Genomic DNA, 18983 nt, shown 5'->3' on the forward strand with positions numbered 1-18983 from the left:
CGCAGCGGGGCGGGCGGGGCGCTGGCACGTCTGTGCGCCGCCTGCTGCTGGATCCTAAGATGGCGGCGGTGTGCAGCGTGCCTGGCGGCTGTTGGGGAGCGGCGGCTGGCACCGAGCAGGTGATGGCCCCGGGAGCGCCCAGCCCGGCCACAAGGGACGGGTTTCTTCCTTCCCCGCTGCTCCCTGCCCGCTGGGGTGGTGGCCCTGAGGCTCGCTCCGCCAGCCCGGCGGTGGTGAGGCCTGCGAGGCCTGCCTGTAAGGGCTGGCTGCCCTGTTCTTGCTGCCCTCCGGGCCCCCAAAGCCGTGCGGCAGGCGGGTTTGCTCGGCCCCGGCTGGTTTTGCGTGTTGCCTTGTAAGTTGGTGGCGGTTGCTTCTTATGCGGCCGGTGCTTTTTTTTTTTTTTTTTTTATTAAGCAAGCTGTTAGGGTGATGCTGTGTTTCTTGCGGTTCCTCTTTATGTAACGTTCGCTCTCTTCAGCTTTAGGATATATCTGAAAATCCTGAAGGCACTATTAGGCCCTTGTACGTAGGTAAGCATTACAAGTTTAAGTGTTAACAGTTATCAAAGGGTGTGTATTGATTCTGTTAACTGACGTCTTCATGAGGGAAAGAAATAAGCGTGTTATCTCGTGTAAAGTAAACTGGGAGCTTGCTAGCTCTCTATCTGGAAGCCCTTGGTTTATGGGGATGCTATTACTGAAGTGGAAGAGTCTTAACCTGAAGTTTTTATGGTTGATATGAAAACTATGAATGTGTGAGTTTCTGGTGTGCAAAACTACTTAGAGATATGCCAAAACACACATTACAAAAATTAGTTTCTGAAAAGGAAAGAAATGCAAGCTGTTCGTAGGATCTAGTATAATGCAAGTACAATTGATACCTAAGTTTTGCATGGTGAATACTTACTTTAAAGTTTATGGATACGTCAAAGGTGTAAAGATGAGAATGTTTCTGAATGCTTAGGATTTCGGGGAAGAGTTCTCGATACCTGTGAATTCTTAGTAAGTTGCTTGGTCTGCTAGTTTTGTGCATAACCTTTTTGCCTACAGAACATGTAACTTGTTTGTTTTAGGAAGAGCTAGTACCTCCATCCTTCAGAATGCCCAACTCCAATGCTAAACTTCGTCGGAGCCCCAGAAGTGGTCAGGAAGCTGGCAGGCGGGAGTTGGTTTCCCGATCTTTGCAGAGTGCTGAGCATTGCCTGGAGGACCAGGATTACGGAACTGCATATGCTCACTATCTTCTGGTACTGAATTTAGCTCCTGAGTTAAAGACCAGTGTCAAAGTAAGTGCTCTTTGATTTTCTCTTGAGGCTACGTAACATGTTCTGTGCCTGTGACTTTTTGTTTGTAATTGATCTTCCTACTCAGTCTTCTAAAAGAAGAAAAATAGTAACAGAGACAGCAACTTGTTTAATGAGTTGTATGTTTCTGTGGGAAGAAAATTGCACTTCTAGTGCAGTATGTGTCAACTAAGTTCAATAAAGATAATCCCTTGTTATTATTGGCTTGTAGTACAGCATAGCATGCAGTAGTATACGTGCTGGCTCTTAGTATAATGTTGCTGGGTGATGATATTCAGTGTGGATATTTGAGAGCTTACTTTAGCTTCTTCAAGTGATAAGTGTTGTCCCAAGTAACTTGGGAAAATACTGAGCATTGCATGCTGCTCCTTAAGGGAAAGAAGTGTGTTCAGGTGCATGTCAGGATGTTTCTGGTAACTATTGTCAACTCAATGGTCTGTGTTTTATTTTCTAGGAAACATTTCAGTTTACTCTCTTTAAATGGGCAGAAGAACTAGATTCTCTAGCACGGATTCAAGATCTATTTAACTGTTATGAACAGGCTCTTGAACTGTATCCGAATGATGAAGTGATATGTAATAGTATGGGAGAACATCTTTTCAGGTTTGTAGTGATCTATATTCAGCTTTTGTAAAGCTTACTTTAATATTATATGTTAATAAAGAATACCAAATTCATCAGAGCACATAAAACGTGCCCGAAAGAAATAAATGCAAGCGTTTAATTTTACATAGTTTATGTTGAATGTTGTTTGTTAGCTTAGAAAGTTAAGTACCCAATACTAAAATCTTAGTAGTCACAGCCAGTTATATGTATAAAAGAGCACTTTTGCTGAAGTAAAAGCTTGAAGTAATAGTACTGCTGCCTTCAAGTGTATTTTTAACAATTCATTAAATTACTAAACAGAAACAAGACCATAATTGTTCAGAGTTACTGTGTTTACTGTAATTGTAGTTAACTTACAGTTTTTGAAGTTCATCTTCCATTGTATCCTGTTAGTATGCAAAGGCAGTAATTGTCAGGGATCTGACTAGACTCTGGTCCTTCTTGAGGTCACATATGACAGATCTTTCAAGTGAGGAAGCTGGTTATGTGTACTGTAATGTGTAGGGCTGTTTTTTCTTAAACTGTTTGAGCTTATGCTATTATTTAATACTTAAAGGCATTCTTTTACTGCTTTCTCCAAAACTTGAAACACATGGTGCTTCGCTGTTCCTCTGAATGTTAAGGTCATCTGGAACTTAGGATGGAAAGCATAGGTTCTAGGTCAAAGCAGCTTTGGTTAGGTATACAGTTTTGACTGGTTGCTTATTTTAAGGAGCAACTCGTACAACATTGCTAGCAAAATGTATACTTTAATGCATTTCATAGGTCTTATTTTTCAGTGCATCTGATTTAAGAATATGCTATAGTTATCTTTAAAAAAAATTGTTTCACAATTTAATTTTAAAATTGCCACTTAACGGAAGCATAGGCAAATCAAAATTTGTTTTTACAGTATGCACAAGTTAAATATGGTGGGACAATTTTGAATTTTTGTGTCATTCTATTGTGACTTCAAAATCTGTGAGACTGCAGATTTGCTGCTGCCATGTGGTTACAGTAAGCTTTCTGTAAAACCTCAGTTGTGTAAAAAAAAAAAAAGCAATAGCAGATAAAGACTGCAATTTTTGACTACCTTTGCATTTCCAAGTGATTTGATGTAGAGCTGTAAATATTTTTTTATATCAGTGTTTTTAAAGAGATCTTTCCAACTAGTGTGAAATACTTCCATTGTCCTAAGATCTTTTTATAGACTTGTAGATATTTACAGATAATTGGCAATTGAATGTCTTTCTATTTATTTGTCATTTTTTACTATTAGAATGGGCTTTAGAGATGAAGCAGCTGGATATTTTCACAAAGCAGTGAAGCTTAACCCAGACTTTGCTGATGCAAAGGAGAATTTTTACCGTGTTGCAAACTGGCTTGTGGAACGTTGGCACTTCATCATGCTCAATGATGCCAAGAGGAATCTTACTTACCTAAAAGCAATAGAGAATGCTGTCTGCTCAGGGTGCAAGTCTGTCCTTGATATTGGAACAGGAACAGGAATATTGAGGTATGTCATAAGCACATGTTTAATGTGAACTTATTAGAAACTTTTGTCTAAATTGTGTGCTTATGAAAAAAGACTTTCATGCTTTGTTGAGACAACTTAAGAAACAAAGCTTTCAGAGGTCATTGAGTCTTGAGGTTATTGTCTAATTGTATTTTTGGAACCAATTTTTGATTTATAGGGAGGGCTTTGTTTACTTCTAATGCTGAGAATTGCTGTATATATTGGAGAATTCATGTTGGCTTTGGAGTTCTAATGTCAAGTATTCTGTCCTAAAATCCTTAGTACTTAGTAATCACTTGATATAGGCAGAAGCTGCTTAATGAAAATGCTGTACTGTAAAGAATGGGCTTAGTATAGCTAGGGAGTATCCTGCTATTGTTGTTGGTAGCATATCAACAGGATATCAATTAATGTGGTATTAGTGTTTACACAAGAAACTACTTCACTTAATGAAAAATGTTTAACCCTTTGAATATGAATCAGCTTTGTAAATTGAACTTCAAAAGACTCAGTATCTTTCCATACTTGACAAGATTTAAACTGGAGGGGGAAAAAGCTCTGATTCTTTTTTCAGTATGTTTGCAAAAAAGGCAGGAGCATCTTCGGTCTACGCCTGCGAGTTATCAAAAACCATGTATGAACTTGCCTGTGATGTGGTGGCAGCAAATAATATGGAAAGAGAGATCAAGCTTCTGCATTTGAAGTCACTTGATATAGAAATTCCAAAGCACATACCTGAAAGGTAAGTTATTGTGCTCTATGGTATTTTAAATTTTGCTCCTAATTCAAGAAAATATACTGTGACCTAAACAGCGAATAACTTTTTGTCTGTGGTACTTAATCATAGCTAATGTGAGGAAGGTTTTATGTTTTTTATAGAGCTGTGCATAAACAATGTTTTTGAGATCACGTGAATTTCTATGGTAAATCAGTGATCTCACAGATTGAGTTGACTGGTTTGGTGGTAGCTTTGGGGCATATGCAATTACACTGCAGCAATAAGAAAAAATAAGCTAGGTTACTACACAGTGAAAGTAATCATTTGACACACCTGTGGCTTGTTTTCTGCAGCTGGTGAATAGGATGGAGGTATGTGATAGGACCTACAAAGGAAGGCTGTTCCTGGGATGTACCACACCCCTGCAGCTCCATGTTAACTCCTGCATTTGTCAGAGAGATCAGAAATGCAAAGTGTCAGCCTGTTCCTCTGAAGGAGTGAGGGGAAAACTTCCTCTCCCTTCTAGTCACTACAGAAAGTGATGCTGTGTTTTGAAGTGGAAAGAAAATGCCATGTGATGTGTGCAGGTTTCTGAGGGTTTAAATGTGGAGTGTTGGTGGTGGATGGGCTAACTGAATGTCAGCACCCTGCCATGGGATAGATCCAAAGGGCATTGAGAGCAGCTTTAGATGTTGGAGTGAAACTCAGTAGAAGAGTGTTGCAACTTGTCCTGTGACAATAGGTTTTTGTGTTTGTGTTGAGCATTATTTTTGTATACATATGTCTTCCCACCTGTCTTGTATAGCAGAGATCCATGTGCTTTGGAAAACTAAATAGCTGAATTTTGCAGTGTTAAGTAATGTATTCTAAAGCAAAATAAGAGCTATAGGCTTCCCAGAGCAGTGGTCGCAGCACTGAGCCTAGCACAGTTCAAGAAACATTTGGACAGTGCTCTCAGACATAGGTTTTGATTTTTGGGTGGTCTTGTATGGACCTAGGAATTGGATTTGGTGATCCTTGTGGCTTCCTTCCATGACTTCAAGCTGTCAGTTTGGAATGACTTCTGGCAAATTAAAACTTGATCCAGCATTACGCTGCTCATTATATGTGATTCAGACTTCTTAGGATATTCTACTCCTTCTTGCTCCCTATCCCATTCAAAAAGGGTTCTTCAGGAAGATCTGCAAATTTTTAGCAGGTGGAAATCCTAGGGGATTTTTGTTTTGGCATATGCAAAACACTGGTCTGTTGTTCCAGCTCACCACTATTAGGGGTGCATATTAAACATACAGGAAGGAAATGGTCTGTTTTACTTCTCATTATTAACATTCAATAATGTATCTGTGGTGGTAGTACAGCCTCTCTAATACAAAAGAGCGAAGCTGCCATGGATGAGCATGCCAGTTAAGCCTTGTCTAATTGTGTCAGCTGAGTTGTAGTAACTGCCTATATGCATCCTCTTTAGTGTATCTGATGTGTCACCTGTCAGGAGTAATTTGTTACTCTTCTGGAAATGTTTTATGTCGCATACTTTTTAGTTTAAATCCAAAGGATATTTAGGACTTTAGCATTCATTAGTCTGCATAGTAATTTTATTGCACTTTGATTAAATAGGAATGTTAAAAATCTATAACACATGCACATATATACTCTTGCACAAGGTGAAGATAAATATTCTGCAGCATTGCTGCCTGTGTCTCAGGCTGGAACATCTTATTTGGGTTAGTTTCTTATCTAAAAAGTTACTCTTTTTTAATAAACGCTGACCAAGAAGCTTTATGGTAAATTCTTGCTTGATATTTATCTCTTACCTGCATTTTGATTAACTTGTTAAAAGAATTTAGTTGCCCATCTGTATTGAAACTACAGAACACTTGCAGAAGTTGTGCTTTGATCTCAGATTGGAGTGGCCATTATTTTTTTCTTTAAAAGAATGACCGTTAAAGGACACGCATAATATGCATTATATTTCATGGTGTCTTTTTCCTCCTATCTAGAGTTTCCTTAGTTGTTACAGAAACTGTTGATGCTGGCTTATTTGGAGAAGGGATTGTGGAGAGCTTGATACATGCTTGGGAACATCTACTTTTACAGCCGAAGGTAGGTGACATAGGTATGTGGAAACGTGATTTCTATTTGTGTTCATGCTCAATATAAATTCAGAAATGCATTTGTATGCACATTCACATGTACGAATGAGGAATGTTTTGTGAATACTTCATATTTAAAAATTAGTGTTCTAGGGTTTGGTTCTATGAATGAACTTGACTGAAAAGTAATGAGAGCTGCATGCACTGTACTTCTGTGAGCTGCTGTTCTGAGTAGACAAGTACTTGAATGCATGTTTCCCTGAGGCAGCCTTTCAAGAGCAGCATACAGAGATCACTCTTGATCACTGTTGATTTTTTTCCTTGTAAGTAACATCAAAGGGGTTTGTGTGTATGCGAAAGGCACTAATTCCCTGCAACTCTGCAACCTAGTGATTTTATTTTTGAGATGTTAGCTAGCTAGCAGGAAGACAGACTAGGTTAAGGAAAAAAATGCTAAATTATGATAGAAATTCTTCTCACCATAACACTAGGGAAGAGTTGGTCATCGTTGTATAAATACGCCATGTGCTCTTTATTTTTGCTAACTTTGATCCTTCTTGGAATACTGAACAAATCTACTGGGTATTTTATTTTCTTCTCTTTGTATTTTGTCTTTTAGCTAGTGTATGTTAACTCGTACAAAGTTCTGTCATATTGCTTTGGCTTTTGTTAGGCCTTAAGAAATACAAGGATTTTTGTTGTTGTTTGTTTGGATGCTGCCTTGATTCCAAATAATAAGAATTTTACAAGTCTTATCTGGTTGGAAACCTACGTATTCTGTTGAACTGAAACTGATGACCTCTAGTGTTAAGTATTGGAATGATGCATGTAAAAAAGGCCCTCAAATGTTTCAGTATACTCTAATAGAACACAGTTTAAAACACAGTTCAGAGTTACACAGAAAAAGTAGACTGAAAAGTAAAGACAATATGTGGATGTATTAAAATACATATGTAAGAAACAGGTTTAATGCTCAGCTGGAATGAAAAAGACTGGAGATTTTTCCCAGTCACTGAACTTTCTGATGTTTTGACTGTAATCCTGGCATAAACTAGGCTTGGTAGTAATGATATAAATAGGTCTTATTGCATGTTATTCAAATTACAGGCTAAAAATCAAGATGTCAGTACTGAAGACCATGGCAGAGTTATTCCTGCAAGTGCAACAATATTTGGGATGGCAGTGGAATGCAAAGAGATACGTAGACATCATAGGTACGTTTAAAATTTGGCACAGTTTGGACCCGCATTTTTTATCTGGAAAAAGGCCTCGTGACTTACTGAAGACATTTCATTTACTGTTCTCTTTATATTTTGAATGGCTGTCTGTCTCACTGAGGTTTGTTCCCGCTCTCCCCAACACTTCTCTAGGCTCCTTTTTTTCTCCTTCCTGTTTGGATTTTCTGGATCACTTAATTAGAAACTCTTGACTTTCAATAATGCTGAAATATATGCCTTTAACACATCCTAAAGAAACATAATTCCATAGTAGTAAAACTACTTCTCAGCTTCTATATTGAAGATTATTGTATTAACAGTTGGCATTTATCCTTATTGTACCTTCTTTATAATCTGCTCCATACCTCATTGCTGGATCTAGTGCTTTCAGAAGGTGTGGACAGGATCTTGTAAAGGCATGGTGTTAATAACCCCACCTAGCCTTATCCTTCTGAGCATGTGGCTTTCGTAATGCTGAACTAACATACCATCAGGTTTCTTTGTAGGAACCAGTTCTGGCTGTGTATCAATCATTTTTATAGTTATTCTTGTTTTTATAATCTAAAACAACATTACTGTATGGAGACAGTCTATAAGAGGTTTTGACTTGATGCAATTTGTTTAGGATTACTCTTATTACAGACAAAAAAAAAACCTGCTGACTTATACAGATGTTTTCATGTACTGGAACAGGAAAACAGCTAGGCCACATCAGTGGCTTTCTTCTAATGCAGTACACCTGGACAGTAGCCAGAAAGAAGGCAGAAGTTCCCATAGTAGATGGCCATAGAAGAACCTTCTTGTAAATGGTGAATAACTAATGACTCCTAAAATGTCTTTTGCATTGAAAGATGATAATGACTGTTTCTCCCAAAATATAAATGGGATGAAACTTAATCTATTGTAGCTTTGGATTGTCTAATTAACAGTCCATTCTAATAGTGTAGTTTAAGGTCTGGTGGTTAGTAGAGCTGAAATGATTTCCACAGATTATGTGCTGAGAAGATAAGTCACTCTTAAATTTTCTGTCTTTTAGATTAAGATCCATTTTTTTCTCCAACAGCTATAGTGGTCTTAAGTCAATACCCCTAACAAGTGCTGTTAATCTTTATGTAAAGCACTTCACCTCGTCTCAAATTTAAGCCATCCAGATCTCTTTGGATCCTTCTGATGTACGTTTCCACATTTCCCTGGGTGCCTTCATGGTCTGCATCAAAACTGTGTTTTTTAGAATGTTCTTTTTGAGCAGGATGCCTGATGAAATAGTGTGAAAGCATCTTTCCTCATTCTTCTTTTTTTCACAAAAAGTTTCATACTGATTTATGTTTTATTGTAGCTTTATTATTTTAAAATTATCATTAAAACACTGTTTCTTTAGTATAGCTGATGCTGGTTGTACCCATTACTTGGGTTGTACCCATTACTTGTTTTCTAGAATCACCGTAGGATCTAACTCTACTGATTTTTTTTTTTTGATCAGCTTTCTTTTTCTCCTGAAATTATTGCTCTCTTTAAAGCAATTGTTTCAGATTCATGTGAAATACGTTTACTTTCAGAAGAACAAATGAACTGGCAAACCTGTGAGAAGACTGAAGTTCTGCTAAAGATGTATTTAAATTTCCCACAAAACTTTTAAGATGCCAGTGTACTACTGTTTTTTCAAGTTTGAACTAGCTGTCTTTCAAGAGTCATAGCACAAAACAGTAAATCAATATTCTAGGAGAATATTAAGTTTGTTTTATTCTTCTGCTCTGCCTTTAAAAACACTTCGCCAGCCTTGGAATGATTTTTTTGTCAAATTATATGAAATGTCTGTCTTCCCCCACCCCAGAGTGGAAACACAAGAAGTTGCTGGTGTACATCTGCCAAATTCAGTGCAGTTCTTTAGTCCAACATATGCTTTTGCTGGTTCAGAGGAAACTGTTGAACCTTACACCACTGAGAAGCTCAGTCAAATTCCTGGAGGCTACATACCTCTTACAGAACCCTTCCAAGTAATGACAGTGGATTTCAACAATTTGCAGGTAATTATTTTTTTATCTTTTAAAGCTAACCTATTTATAAACGAGACCTATGTCTTTCTTATTTGTTCACCATGTTCAATTCCACAACACTTCACGTGTGCAAAGTTGGCAGTGCTGCCTTGAAATCCTGTGCTGTTTTTGGTATTTGTCTCATTGTGGTAACAATGTGGTTGATCAGATGACAGTCTTCCTTCTTTTGAAGGCAGTAGGTTCTTTGTGTGATGTAGTTTAGTTCCCTAAACCAGTGCACCCTTGGATCAAACAGCCACCAGCATCAGTACAGGAAAGGGGAGGAAGAATGCAGTAGACCTGTCCTGCATGGTTTATGGAGCTGACTTCGTTAATTCCTTTAAAGTTGGAGTCTTCAAAGAAATCTTAAAGACAAAAGAGGATTTTTCTTTTTTTTACATCTTGTACCAAAATGTCTGTAAGTGTTTGGGTGAATGTAAATGGTAGGGAAGATAAAGTAATTACCATATCCTATTCAATCAGTTTGATTCCACCCTTCAGCTCCTGTGGGCTGTATCTTATGGCATTTCTGTAATACAGCTTTCTAAAAACACAGTAGGCTTTTTGTGTGCATTTTCCACAGAATATCTTTGCGTATACCAAATAGGCCTGAACTATATGGCAAGGATCTCAGCTGCTCACAGCTGAGCATGCTAAAAAATAAATCTGATCTCTGGTGAGTGTGCTTCTTGCTCATTGACCCATGGTGAAGAGTTTGCATTGAAGTGGTGAGTCAGAGCTTAAAATAGATTCTGTTATATAAATGAAATTATTCTTGGCTACTGCTTGGCCAGGAGTTGCAGTGTGCTGAATCAATAGCTCTTCCTAGTTGGCTTCTCTGACATCCTGAAGTTAAAAATGAAATTAGACAAGGCTCTTCAGAATACTACTGGGAGCGATCTCTGTGACCTGATGTTGCTTCTACTTCTAACATCAATAAGAAACTGTTATGTCTGAGAGATGACTACTGTTAAGCCTCTGTCTGCTGGCAGACTTGTAAAGATAATCTTAAGAGTAAAGAACTCTGTAAACCATAGTTCGTATTTCCTCCATTGACATTTCCTGTTACCCTAATCAAGTCTTCCTGTTCTGAAATGGTAAAGATGTAAGTAGAGGTATAGGGAAGAAATGCAGTTAAGTTATTTGGAATAATTAGTTACTATTTGCTGTTACTTTTGTCAGTGGGCAAGTGTGGCAATTTCAACAGTGCTCAGTTACTTTCAAATGGTATTTTTTTCTGTAGTGGCCACTCCTGATGTTTAACATTATGGCTTAAAAAAAAAAGGCAAGCAAACGTGTTGAGCTCGTATGGGATTTTTTTAAAAAGAAAGTGTGCTGTGCTTATCAGTAGTAGCAGAATTACCAACTAAAGATGGAAGTTTAGATCCAAAATCACTTAGCACTAGTAAGGTAAATTCAAAGATAAATTTTATCAACGTGGCTTTTAAACAACAAGAAGGAATGCTGCATTTATTCTGCTTGTATTAACTACTATTTGAGAGAACTGAGATAAAGACTTAACTCAGTTTGAGAAATGCTGTTGTACTGTATTTTATAGGATGCTTCAAAGATATCAGTAAAGATCAGAAAAGTAATTATAACATGTCAAAACAATAAAAAGGCAGCTGACTTGTGCCAGTCACTTTATTACTGCTGTATTTAACAGCACCAGCTTGGTTCCTCCCAGGCAGGGGAATGAGCTGTGGCTATAATTACAGGCTGCAGACATTTTTACCTAGCCCAGGTACTGTTTGCTGGCAGCAGATCAGTGCCACTGGGAGTGGAAGTGATTGTTTACCTTAGCAGCTGGTAATTGCAGCTGATTGTTCCTTTCAGGCCCTAAAGGAACTGAGCTGTTGCCAACAAAGCACTTTTTTTGAAGAAGTGAGATCTCATCATGAACTTAATTAGTGTCCTGTAACTTTGACATGTGCATTGTTCAGCCATCTCTCAATTGTGAGATGAGAGGTAGACCAACTCTTGGAGAACACAGGCCAAGAACAAAAAAGGAAAAGTAGAAAAAGCAGCATATGAGAGCTAGTCGTGTTCTTAGAGTGGAACTTTTTCTTTTTCCTTGTGTATTTTGCTAAGATTGAAATTTAGAGAGCAGTGTTGACATGAGCCATTCAGGAAGCCAATAAATCTGTGTGCAGTGCTGTGACTAAGAGAATCTTTGGTCCATTGCGATCGATAGCCTGTTACTGGTTTGTGCCAGAACTGTCTTATGACATCAGAGCTGGGCCTTCCATGTTTGGCAGTGTTGATAGTAGGAGGTAGTTACTGGGGAAAAGAAAGTGTGCATGAAAGATGGCTTAATTCCTGTTAGATATTTAAAACTATTTAGGAAGTACTGGAGAATTCATAACCTGATCTCTTTCCGGAAGATCCTAGTACTTTCCAGTAGTAAAACTGTGTAAACCTAAGCTTTTTACACAAAGGCAATGGCCTAGGTAGCAGAGAGCAAAGCATCCTCAAAGATGTTTGACTTGGTGTGTTTGTAATGATCAGGCTGAACTGCTGAGTGAATTCAGTGCTTACATACAGTATTTCTGGAACTGATTAAATTTAAATGCAGGTTTTAAGCAAAGTATGTGTCTAAGGGTTGGCTGGAGTCCAGTGTAAGAGACACTCCCTTATTTCTCATAAGACAAGCGTTGCCAGCCTAACTCTTTTCCTGCAGTTCCCAGCTTTTAAACACATACATTCTTAGATGCGGGTGTGTGTACATTAATGGCTAATGAATGCAAGTAGGCTGTGTGCCAATAACTGTGCTTTCCTGTGTGAAGAGATCCCCTATGCTAATGAGTACTAATACTGAAAATTGGCATTGTAGCAGCTTGTTAACTTGGGGTTTCTGTTGGGTGCCCTCATGGGCTGGTACAGCAGTTTGAGCAACTTAGTAGTGACTACAGTGAAACCATTTTTGATGTGTGGAAAGGAACTTTCTCACAATTCACTCTTTCCACTCTGGTCAGGAGCTGAAAAGCCTTGCAGATAGAAAGCCGTGGAAGCTCAATCAGACAGTCACTGAAGGAGGAATGCTAGATGCTGTTGTGGTATGGTTTGTGCTACAGCTTGACGATGAGCATGCTCTATCTACGAGTCCAAGTGAGGAAACTTGCTGGGAACAGGCAGTCTATCCTGTGCAGGGCCTCTCTGGTAAGTCCTGTAGATTTTCTTGTTGCAGTACATTAACTTGTCTTCATTTTGTTCTTGAGCTAATCACTTTATCTCAGAGCCTAGGAAATAGCAGTAATTAGATTAGAAGGTCAATGACAAGTAGCTGTGAGGTGGTTCGTGATCAAGTTTCTGGACTGCAGTGTGCAGCTGCTGCAGCAGGTCTTGCCTGGGGGACTGTGGTGAAGTAGGTAAGGGGCCTTCTTAAGGTCTGAGAGAACAAACACTTCTTTTTTTCTATACTGAATCAAATGCTTCTTGGAGCAACTCCAAAAAGTAAGGTTGCTGACTGACTTTACATAGTCTGGATGTGACATATGAAAGGGAGGTGAGGTAGTAATTGCTACCTGTTTCTGCTACAAAAAGAAAACTGAACACAGCTCACATCCAGTTTGGATACAACTTCATTGGACCAGCTATTCTGCAGTTCTAGTGTCATTTGCAGCAGCTTCTATTCTCTCTTCACCTGTTTTCCATTCACTTGCATGTTTTGATGGACAGCAGAGGCAGCTGTGTCATAGATTGGTTCAGCTGAAATTATAGAAGGAGGAGAGTCTTTTAGCCTACATTGCTGTTGAAAGAAATGCTTGTCAAACTATAGCTATTTTGTTTTGAAATTCTGGTCTGTATCAGATTTTCTTGTCATTTCTTAAAACAGACACAGAGTATCCAAAGACAGTCTTGAACTGTGCTCTGTAAATGCTCTAGTTTATTTTATGTGAAGTCTGACCTTTTCTAAACTGTAGCTATTGTTTTTAATGTAAATACAAATTCAGCTTTGTCTACAGGAAGTATTAAAATGTAAATATTAATATTTAACACCTTAAAGCCAAAGCAATTTCTTTGGTTTTGTTTAGCTCTGCTGTTGACAGAACATTCACAGTAATACCTGTTTATCACAGAAAGGCTTGTTTTGAGATTTGTCTGATGTGGGACAGCTCGAGGCAAATGTTAACACCAGAGCTAATTTCAGTTAGTGAGTTGCTGAGCTTGGGAGGAACCCCCTCTTTAGAAGGCTGCTGGTTCCAGCCTACAGGGTGTCATGTACCTGAGCTTCTTTGTGCTGTATCTCTCCAAAGACTAAGAAATGCAACTAGAACAATTCTTTTGTATACAGTAGTAACAACTAATAAAAAAAAGAGATAATGCTTTGCTTTTTTATTTTTTGTAGAGTGCTGTATGGCTGCTCCAGTGATAATGTTTGCTGTAAAGTAATTGACATGACTTTTTGTGCTGTTTTGCCAAGATTATTCTGTGAAGGCTGGGGACACTGTGGTGATGGAAGTTTGCTGCCAAGACTGCTACTTGAAGATCCAGAAGATTTCTTTTTCAACTTCAGAGTGTGGGATGGACTGCAGTGACGGAGATGACACGCTGAGTTTGGGCAATGAGGCTGAATTATGTAATGCTCTGGCTGGTCTTCAGACAACTAGCAAACAGGATGGCAAAGGTCAAGTATGTGTGTTGGAATCTACGGAAATAGCTCTGCTGAACAATGCGCCGTACCACAGATGCTTTAAAGCTGCCATGGCCAAGGTTCTGTCATCCTTAAATCCAAGCAAGGACTTGCAGTCCATGGATGTTGATGGACACGGCAGTGGGGGGAACCTCCAAGAAGGTCAAAGCAAGAGCTCCGTAGATGTGGTTCCAGATCCTTTGTACATATTAGATGTATCTGAAGGTTTCTCCATCCTCCCGATTATAGCTGGCAAACTTGGACCAGTTAAAGCCTACAGTTCTATTGAGAAAGAACAGCATCAGGCAGTCCTTAATATAATTTCAGAAGCTAATCATTTCCCTAAGGAAACATTAGAATTTTGGCTTAGCCATTTGGAAGATGAAAATGTGGTACTACAGAGACCCAAATCAGACAAATTGTGGAGTATTATTATTTTGGATGTTATAGAGACATCTGGTTTAATCCAGCAGGAGGTGATGGAAAAGGCTGCAATATCCAGGTACAGTATAAATGGACAAAAGTATTTTCAGGAATCTGTAACTATCTGAAGACTTCGAAAAGTGGTCCTTCTAACTCACAAAATTATTGTGATGCTGCTTCTGTAGAGTAGGAAAGCTTGTTTTCTGAACAAATTGAACTCACTTCAGGAGTAAATTTCCCAGAGTGTCTTTGGTGTCTGACCACTGTATACATGTATCTTTAAAAAGTGTCAAGATCTCACTTTCATAGACTGCTTTATTTTTTGTATGGAAGAACATGATTTGGGCTAGGTGTGTCGTGTTGCTAAATAAATGAGGTAGCTTTTAGCGCAAGGTTTAAAAAAAACACCCAGATTGATGTGCATGTCATGCTGTTGTTGACACAAACTGGTACTGCTGAAAGACAAACTCATAGGGTTAGAACAGCCAGGGAGGCATCAACAGAGCTAGCTCTAATCTGCAGGAAGGGGTGGGAAGGACTGCAGAGCAAGAGAAATAATGTGTGTGTGTAGTGATGAAATGGGCTTATTTCCCCCTTGTGGCACTAGGGAATCTTCTCCATTCATAGTGACTGCAGGATATTTCAGAGGATTTATGTTTGTGACTTTCCAACTTTTGGATAAATCTTTGGATGATTTGAAAGACTATTGCTGTAAAAAAAAAAAAAAAAAAAAAATGGAAAATTACTCTTGACTTTTCATGCCAACCAATTTGAATTACAAGTAGCCAAGGAGGAAAACACATACGGTGTACTACTTAGCTGCCGAATTCTTATGCAGAGGTGCCTGCTAGAAGAAAAGGAGCCCTAAAATAGTCTGTATTGAATTGGAGTTGTTTGATATGATGAATGAAAGCATCTGTCACGTTGCTATTCTCAGAAATATGGTGCTCTGTAGCAAGAAACCAGCCTCGGGTGGCTTTTTAGGGGGGAAAAAAGGCTGTCTCCTGTGTTGCTGTTAACTTCAGTAAAAAAAAAAAAAAAACACTCAAAATTGACTTAAATGCCAACCAGATTTTGTTTCCCTATGTGTATGCCCCTGAACCGGTGCCCCAACAGTAAGTACTTCCTGACTTAAAGGTTTATTAAGCAGTTCTGCCAGTCGTTCAGTATTAGATGCTGGTGCTATGAATAATTCCAGCCACCTTCATCTTGAAATATCACTGTTTCTAATAGTGTCACCGAGGAAAGATTGCTTATTCCTATAGTTCAATATTATGTGACAAGTTGTTTTTTTGGTGTAGTACAGTTGTCTGGTCAGATGGATCAAACTCAAATGCTCATGAGCGCTTGACTTTAGTGGAGGAGCTGGTGTCTCTTTATTAAATGTAGGTAATGTTCTTTCCTTACTGTTGAATTATATGCTTTAGAAGTGTAATCTTTCATTTTACAGATGTTTACTTCACAGTGGAGGGAAGATATTCCCACAGTACGTGTTGGTATATGGGATGCTTGTAGAATCACAGTCTCTATTACTGGAGAGCGCTGTTCAAGGAACAGAACCAACTCTTGGGTTTAATATAGCCCCTTTTATCAACCAGTTCAAGGTATGAAGTTGGTGGATGTCTTCCAAGCACCGTTCTAAAGTTTGCAGGCAGCTGTCTGGCTGTTTAATTTCATTGTAAAATGCAAGAAAACTAAGAGCTGAAACTTCTTCGTTGTGTTTTGATATAAAGAGACACTTTTGTGACCATGCAGGGACTTCGGGATAAAGGAAAACAGGAAGTACTTGGTCTTAGAACTAGTGTGGGAGAAACTTTGAGCAGTGAAAGACAGTGTGACTGTACAGAGCAGTGACCGTGGCTTGAGAAGCGATTAGAAGGGTGCATTTTGGCTGTTTCTTAGAGGTGTTACAATAATTCCTAGAAACTTTTGCATTATAATTTAGTCTTCAACTTTTCACTTTTTAATGGCTATTAACATCTAAAGTTTTGGTATGTACTCCTAGGTACCTGTTCGTGTGTATTTAGATCTCTCTACATTACCGTGTGTACCTTTGAGTAAGCCAGCAGAACTATTAAGGCTAGATCTCATGAATCCTTTGTTGAACAGCTCCAGCAGAGAAGTGAAGGTGAGTTGTGTGTATGTGTACATTAATGTGTGTGTGTAAGAGTATGTGTATATATATATATATATATATATATATATATATATAAAAGTGCACTCAACTGCCATTCTGCAGAACTTCTCAATTATTACTCACCTTGGATGAAAACTTCAATACAGAATTTACTTACCTGCAGATGTCTCTGAAGTGTATTGAAATGATTTGAAACTGGTGTTAACTGAGTAATATTTAAAATTTTTTTTTTAGGTACAAATTTGCAAGTCTGGCCAAGTCACTGCAATTCCCTTCTGGTATCACATTCATCTGGATGAAGAGCATAGTTTGAATACATCTGATGAGTTCTCACACTGGAAACAAGCTGCAGTTGTTCTCGATAAGCCCATCCAAGTTCAGGTTGGAGATGAACTTGTGCTTGATGTTCAGCACCATAAAAGCAATATTAGCATTACAGTTAAACAATGAAGAATACCATGTGTAAACTGATTTTGGGTTAATTATACATACATCTACTGTTCATAACATCACTGCTAATTTATATTAAAGTCTAAATTTTATTTGCTGATCAAAAGGCTATTTTATTGCTTTAATAGAGTCGGTAGACTTCCGGGTCTTACTGATGGACTAAAACTTGCACTGCAGGGGTATTTTACCAAGCGTTGAGGGAAGGAACTGTCTACGCCGCATTTAAAAAATCTGATTGCTAGCTATTAGAGCAGCTGTAGAAGGTGGACAGACATCTATCACGGCCACATCATCTGTAGTAAAAGAAGTAAACAGCTGTGCCTGCAAAAGGTAGAGTCCTTGTTTCTCAGACCTTGGTTCTACTTCTCAGTAGTCAAAGCATCCTATTTAAGTGTACTGAGATCTTACCTTTGCAGAAGAGACTGTTACATGTTCCAGATGCAGTAACACAAGTCAGTGTTGCACATAAACAATTGTAAAAAGTCATAATGGAGTGCTGTAGAATAAGTCAAGTTACATAGTAAATGTTATTTAGAGTCCTCCAGAGACTCATTTCTGGCAATACAATGGGCCTAAACTTTTTCTGTTTGAGAAAGCTGATAAAAAATATCAGTCACCACAGCACTTGTGTACTACTCTTGCAGCATTACATTTCACTACACTGCACGTAATGGGTTCCTTCTCTTAAACTTCTGTCCAGATGGAAGACTTAACAAAAGCATTGATTCTATCCCTATAGGTATAGGAAGGGCTGTTAGTGAGAGAGCTGCAAGATAGCTCAGTAGCTAAGCTTCTTTACGATGTTAATTGCTGTCCTTCCTGTGTAGAAGACAGGGTGCTGTGATCTGTCTTAACAAGAGCCTATAGAAAGGGACATCTAGAAACACTTTTTTTCTGGAATCTCCTTGCATGCATGATCAGTATGTACCCTCCATTAGGTAAATGTTTTAGGCTAGCTGGTATCAAATTGAGGGACTGAGTAGTCCTGTTGCAGCTGTGGTTGTTCCAGCCTGCAGCTGATGTGTTGCTGTAACAAAGCTCCTCCTAGAAGGGTAGAAGACAGGTCTCCAACTCATTTTAAAAACAGAAGTGATGGTGAAGTCAAGTTTTTTGAAGACAAGGTTAACTGAATACTATTCTTTATCCAAGAGTTACAATCCAAAGCAAAACACAAGTGGAGGAAGACAGAGGCTTGTTATATATCTTTTATTAAAAAAAATGCCCATAATGTCCGTAAAGTCTTAGTTACTGTCTTGCACTTCTACCAATGGTCCTTTTTAGTAAAGGCAGCGCCCAGCAATTAAGGTTAAATAGCTTGTATTGAGTTGTAGGCATCATGGTGCTACAATTACCTTGGAAATGAGGACCAGAGTTAGTAGCTGCAGGATAATTGCAGCAGAGTATGGTTTTATAGAGAATGCTGAAAGCAAAGCCACTAAATATTAGTTGCTGGGCATATTTATTAAATTTTCACCAATTAGAAAGTAAAATTGAAGAAAATTAAGGATATATTCTACCCTTAATCAGTTACAGAAAGTACAGGGCTAAAATAATGTTGCTATGTTTTTAAGTAGTGTTTGAAATAAGTCTTAAAAAATTGCTCTTGCCTTAAGAGCTGAGAACAGATGAGGTATGAAACAAGGGAGGGACAAATACTGTTAATGAAAACAGGGACTACTTCGGAATGAACTGGTTCATGAATGTGATAGCATGTTACAACGTAACCTCTTGTAGTAATAGTTTTCAGAAGACAAGACAGGTGTCACAGATTTTATTTTTTAAATTCAACAGCAATTGTTAACTGGAAGGTATGACCCTGAAAGCTATTGCATTGAGAAACTAACTTTCCTTCCAGCTAAAATGCAGGAATACTGTGCA

The 18983-nt window shown here is 38.4% G+C and overlaps 1 protein-coding gene across 5 annotated transcripts; it reads left to right on the forward strand.

Moving 5' to 3' along the window:
* The first annotated feature begins 11 nt into the window (after positions 1–11).
* Positions 12–17211, forward strand: PRMT9 (protein arginine methyltransferase 9). Of its 5 annotated transcripts, none has more exons than XM_080588627.1 (14): positions 12–119; positions 479–530; positions 1073–1285; positions 1758–1906; positions 3168–3404; positions 3979–4146; positions 6120–6222; positions 7320–7426; positions 9261–9453; positions 12438–12621; positions 13886–14597; positions 15969–16122; positions 16524–16646; positions 16890–17211. In XM_080588627.1, exons 3-14 carry the CDS (start codon positions 1100–1102, stop codon positions 17103–17105), a joined length of 2532 nt encoding a protein of 843 aa, XP_080444753.1. In that variant the 5' UTR covers positions 12–119; positions 479–530; positions 1073–1099; the 3' UTR covers positions 17106–17211. The 5 variants fall into 5 exon arrangements, 4 of the variants coding, with proteins under 4 accessions (XP_080444753.1, XP_080444755.1, XP_080444756.1 ...); XM_080588629.1 differs by having other exon boundaries at positions 31–352; XR_013949867.1 differs by lacking the exon at positions 15969–16122.
* Positions 17212–18983: the final 1772 nt, after the last annotated feature.

This window comes from Anser brachyrhynchus (assembly GCF_964034855.1).
Source record: "Anser brachyrhynchus genome assembly, chromosome: 4".
Classification (NCBI taxonomy): Eukaryota; Metazoa; Chordata; class Aves; order Anseriformes; family Anatidae; genus Anser; species Anser brachyrhynchus.